Source organism: Emys orbicularis, chromosome 8 (assembly GCF_028017835.1).
Source record: "Emys orbicularis isolate rEmyOrb1 chromosome 8, rEmyOrb1.hap1, whole genome shotgun sequence".
Classification (NCBI taxonomy): domain Eukaryota; kingdom Metazoa; phylum Chordata; order Testudines; family Emydidae; genus Emys; species Emys orbicularis.
The window spans coordinates 10,261,674-10,275,120 of NC_088690.1; the positions used below are offsets into that span (position 1 = coordinate 10,261,674).

Consider the following 13,447-nt stretch of genomic DNA (forward strand, 5'->3'; position numbering starts at 1 on the left):
TTCTAAAAGGGCTATTTTGTAACTTAAATGTTTCTTATTTCTAAATTCCCGCACACGTTAATTTTATTCTAGGGCTGATAAGCAAAGGCATTTGCTATAGCTGAGCTATTTGTTAATGGTTGAGGAGACAGCTATGCTTGTTTGTCTCTAGTGAAGATTCAGTTGCGTGGGTGGTTATAAAAGGACCCCAAACTGCATTTTTCCATAGTTTAAATAAAAACTTTCTGGGATAAATCTGTGAGTTAGGACCTGATTCCAACAAGCAAGTTCCTTCCCACCCAAATGAAAAGTCCTAGAAATTATAGCAGTTCAGTTAAAATTCTGTTATAAATTGCTTGTTACCTGAACCCCAACTCCATCCATCCCCTAGTCTTTAACAATTAGAGAGTGACACCTGGTGCCTTGAAAGTGCAATTGCAGCAAATGGAAACCGGATACTTAGCAAGAAGACTTGCTAGAGAAACCTGTTGCACCATCACATAAGACCAGCCCCAGCAAAACTCAAGTGTGGCTGTTTCTGGCTTCCAATGGCGTATGGAAACCTATTGGGTGTGGATGCAAAGTAATTTTCACTAGAGGTGACCCCATTATTGGCCTCCACCTAAATCCTTGGATCTTGTTGAAACTGGTCCTTAAGGGATTATGCATGCTGAGTTGACGTGCAGTTGCAACAGAGACTGAATTTTGAAACAAACCATGGTATCACATTTTACTGCCAGTGGACTGAGAGAAGAGTACTAGCTATGAATGTACACTCTCTCAGGTCAGGCACTCATGAGTGAAACTATAAGAGGAGATGTACTGACCCCCCCAAAAAAGAGCAAAATGATTCTTTGAGTTGTCTTTAAGATACATACCAACCAAGACTCTTAAAGGAAATGCCTGACCTGAGAGACAGCATACAACTAGACAAAACAGCTGAATTGGTTAGAAAATTTTCCAGTTGTTGTGAACATGGGTGGCACGCTCAAAAGCGATGAACCCAGAGTTCAGGCTCTGATGTGAACCACACTTAGCAAACCTACAGAACCCAGATCCCCTGCTATTCTCTCACCATTCTCCAGGGATTGGCTTTCACATGAGTGCAGAGGTGGTCCTCTCCTAATGCTCCACCAATGAGACTTCAGAGCAGTTATTCTTATTTGGCCCTGGGGGGGATCAGCCAGGGATGGATGTCCAGCATACACAGCAGTGTTCTAGTCTGGCTGCAAAGAAGTGGCTGAATTTTGTCCTCCTAGCCATTACGTACCCTAGAGCATAGCTGCTAATCTTTCAAACTGAGCTTCCAACATTCACGTTCAGGTTGGCTAAACTCAAAAGTATCTAATTTCACCAGTTTTTGCCTGTTTCCTGCCTAATGTTCTCCCCAGCTGTACCCGGAATGCTGGCCCAGTGGATGAGACTTTGAAACATGGGCACCAAAAGTAAAGTCTACCGGAGCACGAACAGTGAAAAGCTGTGGAGTGTGTTGTAGTCTAAAAAGTGAAATAGTGAGTTGCACATGCAGCATATTCAGGTGTGACACATCTGGCTTCATTTCCCAGAGTGCAGCACATGCCCCAGTTTTACATTCTTTGCATTTGCGAGATTAGGTCCTGGGAACATTTCAGGCTCTTGGAGGGGGGTTCGACATATACCATTCTAAGTATCTAATTTTTGTCTCCATATTGTGAATTACTGAAAAATATAGGGGGAATAAGACATCTTTCCAGCCTACCAACGCAGGCACAGGCAAAGGAACCGGGTTTGAGGGAAGGTATCTCCGAGATTTCCGAATGGCAAACTTCTCTGTAGGCAGTGACTTCCCTGCAATTTTCAGTTTCAAACTAGGCACAGTCCTGGAAGATTAAAAGCAGCTAAAGTCATTTTTGCCCCTCTGAATATCTGGAAAAACCCACTCAAACTAAAACAAAAAAAATTAAAAAGACCGATTCATTGAGAGGTGTTGACATGTAAAGACCAAACAAAGCCATCGCCTGAGGAATACCACATCCCGTGAAATCTTTCTTGTAATGAACTATGAGAAAATACAGATGCCCTGAGTAGTTTCAATGTACAAACTGCAATCTGGGTAAGAGGAAATCTGCAGTAACTAATTTATGTTTTTAATGGACCTGTGAGGGGGTGTCCATCCCACACAAGGCCTGAAGGGGTTACGGTGGCTAAGTGGGCTAATTCTGTTGCACCTGGAGGACCACCCAGGGGGTGGGGATTAATTAGATGAAAGTCAGCTGGAGGGGAACAGGAGTGGCCTGTATAAAGCCCAGGAGCTGAGAGTAGAAAGCAGCTGCAGGGAAGTAGTCCTCAGTCACCCCCTGGGTGAATAATAATTAATAATAAATAATAATGAAGGGACGTGTGTTTGGGACTATGGAGTGTAGCCTACAGTTATTCCCTGGGAGGAGGGAGTTTAGGCTGGCAAACCTGAGGCAGTGGGGACAGGGAGAGACAGAAAGGTAGGAAAAGCTCAGGGGAAAAGCAGCAAGGTATAGGATAGTGCAGACTTTGGCTGCAGATCAGAAGGTCCCTGAGCTGGAACCCAGAATAGAATGTAAGCCTGGGTTCCCCTACCAGCCGTTGGGGAAGTTTCACAAACCAGAAGAAAACGGACTTCCTGGGAATGTTTGCCCCAAAACACTTCAGTGCCCGGGAAGGGGAGGACCGTAGCGAGCTGGCTGGAGGGCCAAGTCACAAAGAGGAAGCTGGAGCAATAGGGGTCTCAGTGAGAGCAACCAACAAAGGAGGTTGTAGCACCTGGAAGGAGCTAATCCCCAGAGCAGCCAGGAGGCGGCGCCCCAGCAGTGAGTGGATCCATGACGACTACATAAAACTTTTTATACAGTAAGTGGCACGGATCATCTCTTAGAATAAAGCTATTTTAAAAATAAAACTACATTTTATAAGAGGATTTTACTGTAACTAGTTGATTAAACTGAAGCAGCAGTCAGGCATTTTTTGAGCATAAACATCAGAACCAGATTCAAGTTACAGTTCCAATAATGTGCATGCACACCCCCTGGCTCGCCCTCCTGAGCCTTTCAGAGTGCTACCAGATGCCAAGCCCCAGGCTCACAGTTGTATTGAGGCTGCCTCCAACAGCCTTTTATCAGGACACACATCTTGTAGTGAAATCTGTACAAGGCTTTCAGAAAACTCATGCCAACTTTAACTACCGGGAACAATAGAAAAAAAACATAGAAAATGTTGCATGCAATAGCAGCAGCCACTTGTAGCAATGATAAAATAGAAAGTGATATTAATTCAAAGCATTTCTGGGCCAATGGGAAGTTGAAATATACTCAAGGGCAGCTGAAAACTTTCCAAAAATGTTAGTATAGTTAATGGGGAATTATTTTGAGCATCTGACACTGTATTTTATTTTCTCTCACTCACTCACACACACACTTATTTGTGTGGGCCCTGCAGTCAGATAGCAGTCTGAAACGCCTAAGCAAATTCGGATGATATATTCACACAGATCTGCATCTTATTAACCCTACAGAATCAGTAACTTTTCCTCTCTACTCCCAACACCTGATTTACATTCATTGTTGCAAGTCATTTGAAAAGGTAAGGAATGGAATAGTGTCCTAGTTGGGACTTTCTAAATCTTACCTAAACAGTTCCACTTCATTATCCCCAAAGGGTCCGTGATCATCTGGTCCAAACATACTGAGATAGGCAGCTTTCATGTAAATATAGGTAACCTACAGTGAAGAGCAAATGCTGTCAACATCATCTGTACAGTAAATTGTATTCACAGCAGCATTGATTTCAAAGCCAACACGATGGTACTGTTAAGGAGGGAAACCTCTGTTGCTTTTCCTTGTAAACTCAAGTAATATTACAAAACACTTAAGAGGAGAGTCAGTTTTCCAACTGAGATATGTGCATAAGACCCAGTACTTTCAAAAGAGAGTACAGAAGAGCTCATGTTATGGTATCTTTTATTGTTTTTAGTTTGCTGTGTTTGTACCAGTTTTTATTTCCATTCTATGAATATTTGTGTGTGTGCAACAAAAAAGAAGCTTCCCTATTAAAGAGAACTAATTAGTGATTAATCACATAAGAACTCCTGAGTAATACATGGTCAAAAGTGCAGGGTGCTGGAAGATGTTATAGTGAATGCCAAGGGAAGGTAGAGTATAATAATTCGTTACTTCCTGAGGGTTGCTGTAGTGGCCATCACAGCAGGGGACAGCAATTAACATAGGACATGGAATTAATGCTTGAATGGAGTTTTCAACAATCATGCATATGCAAAGGCTGGTTCTGTGATTGGCTGTTGCCCTCGGAACTCATGCGGCCACATGCCCACAAAAATGCCCCTCAATTTCTCATTTCATCCTGTTTATAATTTAATTCACATTTTCAACAAATGTTCAGTATGCAAACCCTGGTTCTGTGATTGGCTGCTGCCCACAGAACTCACGTGAAGGTGTTTCTCATGAGCTCTACAATCTCTTATAGACACCTTAGTCTTTACCATCAGAGTTTACTGCAGCCCCCAGGATATGGGTCTGATTTCCCTGTTCTGCATAGTGACCTCCAGGAAGGGGTCAAAAGAACAGACACTTTGGCAAGGTTCAGCTTGCAGTGCTCCAGGACATTATTGCCTCTGGTGGGAGAAGTTTTGGTGGCTGCAGAAAAGGCAGCAGCAAGGCCTCTCAGCCCCAGAGTTCCATGGCAAAGGCAAGCCTGACATTGGTTTAGACAGAAGCGATCATACATGGATGGCTGCCCCTCTGTGCAGTTGTACTGCCCCCCACTCTACCTCCTGGCCACTTGACTTCAGCAGGAGCTATGACAGGGCCAATGCCCTGGTTCCATCAGCTGCTGACCAAAGAACCCAACTGAGGTGCTGCTGTCATGAGGCTCGGATAAATGAGGAGGAGGGAGATAGTCAGTGTCAGAGAGACAACACCCCCTTCCATTTCCATTGTGTTGGGCCAGATCTGCTCACGAGGGAGGCTATATAGTCCCTTAAACCAAGGAATTTGCCCTGGTTACAGTTATTACCTAGTAGGCACCATCATGTTTAACTCTCATTACAAAACACTACCTTTCACATTGTCACCAAAAAGCTCATGTTCATTAATGTAACTGCAATAAAAGAAATAACGACCTACCGCTAATTGCACAGGATGGCCAATTAGTAGATGGCAAAGCTCCTTGCCAGTTGACTTGCCTTCAGTTAAAAATCAGCTCTGAAATCTAGGTGTATTCCCTGACTAAGTGGGTATTCACCCATGAAAGCTTATGCTCCAATACATCTGTTAGTCTATAAGGTGCCACAGGACTTTTTGTTGCTTATGACAAATTTAGAATGTCTGCACTGCTCCCCCTCTATACATTGTCTGCATGAGCCAGAACAAGCCAAATTTTGTTTTACTGCCCTCACCCTACCATAGATGTGGCCCAACCCAATTAAAATGTAACACCGAAGCTTTGGTCTCTCTTTCATTAACTACTGGTTTTCTTTTCACTTTAGCTTACCTTTGACCAATTGTTTTCTTTGCTTAGCAGATCCGCATAGAAATAGGCCATCTTCCACTGGCGCTTGTAGGTGAAGCACCACATTAGTTCCCAGTAACACATGTGATGAAACTGCTTCCAGTGCTGTTGGGCCTCACAGCATTCCTCAAACCTACTAACTGCCTGAACCAAGGAAAGTCCAAACATAACCATAATCACCGTGAGAAAAAAACAGGTTTCATAGAATAGACACGTCAAATGCGTCCATTCGGTAAACAGCACTGGGACGCAATGCTGCTCCTAGGTGGGGAGTGCCCTCAATTCTAACTCTAAGTGGGGAGTTGAGAGTGCTCAGCATTTCCTAGGATCAGGCCCACTGACTTCAAGGCAGCAGGATCAGACCCTTGACTTCAGTCTCACCCTGTATTATCATGTTTACCACCTAGAGTCCTCCTTATACCTTAATTTTATTACCGGATGCCGAGTGTAGTTGAATAGTAGAGCAGCAAGAGCAGTGTTTGTTGCGAGGGAAGATTAGGAAATTAAAGTCAGAGGGGCAGTTCCTCAGCTGGTGTATATATCAAAGCTCCACTAACATCAGTGGAGAATGACAATATATACCAGCTGAGGATCTGCCCCAGAGTATTTGGGACATGTAAAAAACAGCAAGAGAAGAGAAGAGTACAAGTCAGTTTGGACGGAGAGAAGTCCAAGAGCAGGCAAAGGAAAATAACTGCAGAGCGTTAAAGGCACAGCAGGTTTCAAGATGGGTTAGACAAAGAGCATTAATATTGGAGAACTGTTACGCTATCATCACACTGGAGTAAGAGCAGCACAAGACAGCATACCACATTCATCACTCTCACACACATACTTGCTTAATTGTCCAGTCTTTCAGAGCCACTGCCTTAAAGCCACATAGTTTGATACCAGCTCTGCAACTAGGGGCCTGGCTACACTTGCAGATGTAGAGCGCTGAGAGTTAAACCAGCCTTCGTAGAGCGCAGTAGGGAAAGTGCTGCAATCTGTCCACACCGATAGCTGCAAGCGCACTGGCATGGCCACATTAGCAGCTCTTGCAACAGCCACAGAGAGCAGTGCATTGTGGTAGATATCCCAGCATGCAAGTGGCTGCAATGTGCTTTTCAGATGAGGGGGGTGGGGTGGAGTGTGACAGGGAGTGTGTTGTGTGTATGTGTGTGGGGGGAGAGAGTGGGTTTTTAGGGGGCTGAGAGCATGTCAGCATGCTGTCTTGTAAGTTCAGACAGCAACAGATCCCCCTTATCCCCCCCCGCCCCTCTCTCTCACACACAGCATTTCACACTAATGGTTGCTTTGTCTCGGAGCAGATAAGCATGCCGGCTGTCAGAAACAGAGCTTTCAAAGGGCATATTGCATGCCTGCAGCTATTACAAAACAATGGCAAGAGTGGCCACTTGATTTAAGGGGATTATGGGATGTTTCCAGAGGCTGATCAGAGCGCAGTAATGCAACACCTCATTCACACTGACGTTTCAGCCAATACGCACCAAGTGTTAATCTTCTCACCGAGGCGGAGTACCAGAAGCGCTCTAGCCCTGGAGTCAGAGCGCTCTACGTGCCTTGCCAGTGTGGACGGGTAGTGAGCTACGGCTCCCGGGGCTGCTTTAATGCGCTCTAACTCACAAGTGTAGCCAAGCCCTAGCACTCAGCTGTAGCTGGTGGAATTTCTGCTGAGTTTAATTGAATCAGGAATTGCATTGTTCAGGATACATATAATCAGCTACTGTTTGACTGGAGTGCTCCATTCTGAGCCAACACTTCTGGCGACCTTTTCAGGACAGCAATCATGGGGGTTCTTGATTGCACATCGGCATGGAGGCCCAGCAACACTTTAAAGGACTGTTGCAAAAACATTATTTCAAAGGGGTTTTGCTTGAAGTTGGGCATTTTCAAGGTAGAACTTTCAAACCCAAATGATTAAACCCTGATCCAATCAAGTCATTAAAACAAATCACAGATGGTTATTTTATGTTGTTCAATTCAATTAGCTGAAAGCAGTGGGTCAAGCCATTCAAAGCAATTATCAGAATAAAATTCCTGTTTTGTATTTATGCACTACAGATTTACAGATGGATCCCAGCCAAAAAGTTCAGCATTGGAGGTGGACTTGCCCAAAATTTAGGATAATTGGCTTTGGGGTGTCTAAATATGGTTAGAAGCCCAACCTACGCTCCTATTTTTTAAAATCTTCGCCAGGCTTTATGACTAATAGGGCAACGTTGTTCTTGGAGGTTCTTTTCCAAGGAGAAAAGGATTACTTACTGTATCAATATTGCCTTTTATTGTTTCTATCCTGCCTGCAAAAAACAGGAATATGGCTCCCTGTAATAAACAAAAGCAACCGTGAACAATTCTCATGCAGCTTATACATTCTAGCTACAAAAACACTAAACTAAATTAGGATTCATCTTACTTTTGGATAGCGAGCCAAGTAAGGCTTGAGTAGCCTTTCTGCCTCTTCAATGTTTCCTTTCCCTGTCCCTAGATTAGTTGAGTAAAACAATGCAAATTATTAAAAGGAATCGGAAACAATAGCCTTGAGTAATCATCATCTGGACAATAAATAAATTCTCCCATACAGTAGCATTTAGGTCCAAACATAGGCCCTCATCCTGCACCACTTCAGACAGATCAGAAGAGGGCACCAAGAAGTTGTGCTTACATGGAGGCACCATAAAGGCAAACTGGTTCTGTGCTGGCAGAAATCTCCATGCGACATTGCTCCCTCCCTCCCCACCTCCTGGGATCCTCAATTCTGTGCAAGACAGAAAAAGAGAAAGAAAGTGAAAATGGGCAGGATCAGATCCTGACTGTCCATTGCTTGGCTTCTGAATGGCCACGGGAGCACCCCCCATTTCCTAACACCATGGCAACTTTTTAAAGCATAGAACCATAAAGACTGGCATTGGAATAGGCCAGGTTTTTACTGGGCCACACTGCATGGCTTTTGCAGTTGCAAAGGGCTATGAGACCAGAGTTGAGGTATCCAATGACACATTTTTTCAGATACATTTAGCAATTATTCTAAAAACTGGTAGTATATTTGCCTAGGCCTAGCCCAATGGGACTTTGTCAAAGAGTGCTTTAGGGGTAGACCATGAGTGAATGCATCATTTGAATGGGAAATACGTCACCCCAAGAAGACGGGGTGACAAATTAACATGAAAACAGGATTTAACAAATCTTTTTACAAGGACTTAAAAAAAAACCCACCCACCCACCCACCAACACTTCCAAAACAACTCACTTGACCTCAGGAAGTATAACTTGTTCTTGTGACCTCTTCTTCTGGCAACACCCCAGCTATCCCCTCAAATCCCCCTCCCAAATGTCCTACACAAGCCTCCATCTTCAAGGACAAAGCCCTTTCCACAGTGATGACAGTTATTGCAAAAATCAACCACCACAAATTATCCAACTCCGTCCAGTCCAGGTTTGAATGAACAATTCACCAACAGGTTTGCAATTTAACCACTTCTTCCCCTTGTTTCCCAGCAATAACTGATCACATGGAAGGACTATTACAGGGTTACTGTGAATAATCCTACCTAACACAAAGGTCATGAAGGTATGATAGCACAGCAGCAGCATGGTACACAGCACCGACCTAAAGCTGTACATCAATGCTCCCTCTTGAAGCTGCAACAGACCATACTCCTGTGCAAAAATTAGAGAAGGAAGACAAAGTCTTGTAAAGCAATTACAAAGCTATTTTGCTTTTAACATCTGTAGTATCATTTGTAGCTATACTGGTAGCTCAAACACATGGACTGCACTGTATATCTACAGAGGTGATATAAATTGTTTATGCGGTTATTATAGGAGAACACACGGTAATAGTTTCCAATGGAGTTATCACTTGACTTTTGCAAAATATCATGTGGCAGAGCAGAGATTCAGATAATTGTGCAGTTGAGAGTGCAATAGTGCTTACGAGTTACCAGTATCATCCAATAGAGCTAACATCATTTCTGAAAAATAAAATACACAGAATTTTGTAGTACCTATGCAACTGACACATGTTACCACTATGCAATGTATCTAGGCACATAGCACAGTGGTGAAATGAATAGTTACTGTCAATGTAATATATATGATTTAGCCAAACAAGTTATTGGACTCAATATAGATGAATGGGGTGAAATTTCATGACCTATGATATGCAGGAGGTCAGACTAGATGATCTAATGGTCCCTTCGGGCCTTAAACTCTATGAATCTATTAACACAGCATAATATATGTTAACGCTTTAGACTGGAGGACAGGAACACTGGCATACTGGAGACTAAGTCCTCACAGTGACTTGTTACTTGACCTTCATTTAGCCTCCCTGTGCCTCAGGTTTGTTCATCTGTACTATGTGTATAACACTGTTCTGTTCTATTCAGGTTTTTATACAATGCCCATTGTCACTGTGGTATTTGAGCACCGTAATACATCTATATCTCAGAGACATTGAGGGACATACTTAATGATAATAAAGTATGTGAGATGGTAGGGGAGAGAGAGAGAGAGAAAGTATTTTAAAATTACTCTTGCAGCACTTGCCTACAATAGCAATATCAGGAAATGACAGACCCAGGAGTGTTGCAAAAAAACTTCTTCCAAATTAACTCTTGCATTATTTCTTGCAAACCACTTCTTTCCTGTTTAAGATCCAGTGTAAAAACCAACAGAGGGTTTGTGAAGAACGTATATCCAGTGGACCTAGGTTGCTTATAGAAAGACACTGTGTACCTCCAAGGGGTCTTCAGTCCCAAAAGCACAAGTCACTATCACTTGAGCTAAAGAAGTAACTGCATAAATTGTCAGTAAAAAGCTGGTCTATTCTCACTGAGTCAGGTCAGCCACTAAGGGAGACCAGATCATACCCACTAAGAGAGCATGTTATTACTGATGTTGTGCACACTAACACTACCCCCTGCAGGAGAAGAAGCACATCACAACTACGACCTGTCTGACAGCGACCAACCCAGAAACAGTGAGAACGTGTTCCCAAACAAAATCCATCTTAGGGAATGTTGCTACTGTGCAATGTACGTAGCTGTCCAGGCAATAGATTGTTTTTAAATATAGATCTGTTTAATCATATTCCCCAAATAGCTAAACAACACATTAAACACAGGACAACATGGCAAATGTTATGACCCTATGTTATGTGGGGCATACAACATTCAATACCCTATTGATTCCCTACCAAGTCAGCAAAATAAAAGAGAAAACTAATATCCAAGTAGTTAAATTCTAGCTGCTAGCCATCTGAATGCTATTCAAGATTCCTCAGATGCACAGAGACCATGCAATGTGGGGAGGACAAGGGCAGCATTCAGAAACCTCAGAACGGCTTATTCCTATTTCAGCTGGGAGTTTAACTAAACTACATCTGCTTCCTTGAAGTGAAACTACTTGAACAACTGGGGACCTGAGAGACAGCTCTGTGTAGCTCGAAAACTTGTCCCTTCCACCAACAGAAACCGATCCAATAAAAGATGATATCTCACCTATCTTGTGTGTGTCAGATCCTGGGACCAACATGGCTACAACAAAGCTTCAAACAACTTTTTAATCACATTTTTTTAATTAAGGGTCTTTACAAAGAAAGCAAAACACAGAGTTGCCTTTCTTGTCTCATGACTTGGCCATGTCACCACAAGCTTATCAAACAGGATGGATATTACCATTAGCTTATCTACATAATTGATTAATTAAATTGGGCACAAAGCAGACAGCACTTGAATGTGTTATGCAAGATCACTTTGGAGTTAACTTTGGCTTAGTGTTTGCAGAAGAGCGGAAAATGCCAGATAAGAGGATTTCTAGTGGGGGAAATGGTAACTCAATTACAAATCAAGACATATGTCAAAACTGATACTCAGCACAACTGATTTGGCACAAATATCCTTCCAAGTTGACCCCATCAGTCTAATTTCCTGCCTTCTATGTCAATAATTCTGCCTTTTGACCCATTGCCAAACTGCATTTAAGACTAGGGTGACCAGACGTCCCGATTTTATCGGGACTGTCCCGATATTTGCTTCTTTGTCCCACGTCCTGACCAATGTTTGGTCGGGACACTGGACAAAAAAGAAATTTTGTCCTCCGCTCTGGCGCTCGCGCCCCCCCCCCCCCCGCCCCGGCTCCGCCCCCTCCTTCCCCCATTGGCTCCCTCCCCAAATCCCCGCCCTGGCCCCGCCTCTTCCCCAACCACGCAGCATTCCTCCTCCCTCCCAGGCTTGCAGCATGGCGGCGCAAGCCTGGAGGGAGGGGGTGGCGGCGGTGCCTGGATCCTGGAGCTGGTGAGTCAGCTCCGGCACCCGGGCACCAGGCGGGCAAAGGGGGGCTGGCAAGGGAGGGAGATGGGGGGCTCAGCTTTGAGCCCCTCGCCGCGCCAGAGGGCTTCTGCCCGGGCCGCTGCACACCGGGGCCGGGAGCGCAGCCTGGAGGCTGCTCCAGCCCTGCAGCCCGCGGGGCAGCGTGGTGGGTCCGGGCGGGGGCAGCGCGGAGCGGGCAGGGGCCCGGTGGGCAGCGCAGGGGCGTGGGCCGAATCCCTGCTGCTGCCGGGGAGCCCCGCGCCTCTCCCTCCCGCTCGCGGCTGCGGCTCCTTCCCGGTGGGACGCGCCCCCGGCCTGCCCCGAGCACATGCGGCGTGCGTCCAGCTGCTCCTTCCCGGCGGGAGGGAGACTATGCGCGGGGGACGCGCGCCGCATGTGGCCGGGGCGGCGGGAGGCGCGTCCCGACGAGAAGGAGCCGCAGCCGCGAGCGGGAGGGAGAGGCGTGGGGCTCCCTGGCAACAGCGGGGATTCAGCTCGCGCTGCCCACCAGGCCCCTGCCCGCTCCGCGCTGCCCCCGCCCAGACCCACCGCGCCCCGCATATGCCCATGGCGTGCCGGGGGGCGGGAGGCTAGCGCGCTGGGCCGGGGCCTGCTAATGCCCCAGGCCCCTTTAAAATTCTTTTTTTTTGCTCCGCCCCCCCTTTTTTTGCTCCGCCCCCCTTTTTTTTTGCTCCGCCCCCGTCCCGATATTTTATACTGCTAATCTGGTCACCCTATTTAAGACACGGAGGATTAACTTAAAACTTTATAATGGTTCAGACTAAGAGCTGCTCTAAATTAGACCAGCTGCCAATTTCCCTGAAGGGCAGTCCAGCTGCCAGGATGTAAAGGAGCCCCAGGCATACCCTCATACACTAGAAACCCAATTGGAGGGAGCGAGGTGGAGGACATACTGGTTGATCTGTACCACCTGAGAATCCCACTACAAAAGGGAATTCTCTGGGGGCCAAATCCACTGGCTTCAGGGCATCTTTGCATCAGGGGAGTGATACAAAGTTGCTCTAATGCAGCTTTGGATATGAATGTCTAGAAATGCAGTATTAACGTACAGTAAACAAGCAGCCCTCCACATTAAGAGTGAAACATTATCCCCTGAGTGTCCCAGTGAATTATGCATCTGCTTTATGCTGTCAGACAGGACTGTGATTTTCTCAACGCGCTGGCCACATCTTCCTCTTTGTCTTGCACAGCACCAAGCATTCTGACAAAATTTAACAAATAATATCATCGTCTTACAGTCAAAATACAGCAGGACTCAAAATTCCTTCCCTCTTGAGTGCGACACCTTGAGTTACACATGCCTGTTCCCTCTCCCCTCCTACCATCTCCTGTCTTCCTTTCTATTTCTCTCACCTTGAAATGTCACGTCTGTACTCCAAGGGGCAGCTTCCTCTTGCTAAGCTTTGGAAGCCTGCCACGTGAAATGTGATTGCAAGTGCAAGTTGCAATACTTCTCTCAGATCTGGGCTTATGACTCACAACCTTAAGCACAGCAAGATCTTTTAGATTACAGTGTTCCTGTCAAGGTGCACCCCACTTGAACTTTGGTCAATGGAATGTTTAAATACTCCCCTTTCTTTTTAGGATATTTGGAACAT

The 13,447-nt window shown here is 45.3% G+C and overlaps 1 protein-coding gene across 2 annotated transcripts in view; it reads right to left on the bottom strand.

The window, feature by feature from the left end:
• Window positions 1–13,447, bottom strand: part of TTC39A (tetratricopeptide repeat domain 39A) — a 66,325-nt gene that overhangs the window by 13,629 nt on the left and 39,249 nt on the right. The window contains exons 9-15 of one of the 2 annotated variants that reach the window (XM_065409105.1): window positions 9,066–9,174; window positions 8,180–8,272; window positions 7,931–7,998; window positions 7,780–7,839; window positions 5,497–5,658; window positions 3,616–3,707; window positions 1,718–1,838 (exon numbers count right to left, since the gene is read on the bottom strand). In XM_065409105.1, the coding sequence (XP_065265177.1) occupies window positions 1,718–1,838; window positions 3,616–3,707; window positions 5,497–5,658; window positions 7,780–7,839; window positions 7,931–7,998; window positions 8,180–8,272; window positions 9,066–9,174 (705 nt within the window). The remainder of the gene's footprint in view (window positions 1–1,717; window positions 1,839–3,615; window positions 3,708–5,496; window positions 5,659–7,779; window positions 7,840–7,930; window positions 7,999–8,179; window positions 8,273–9,065; window positions 9,175–13,447) is intronic. The other variant, XM_065409104.1, reaches the window with a different exon arrangement.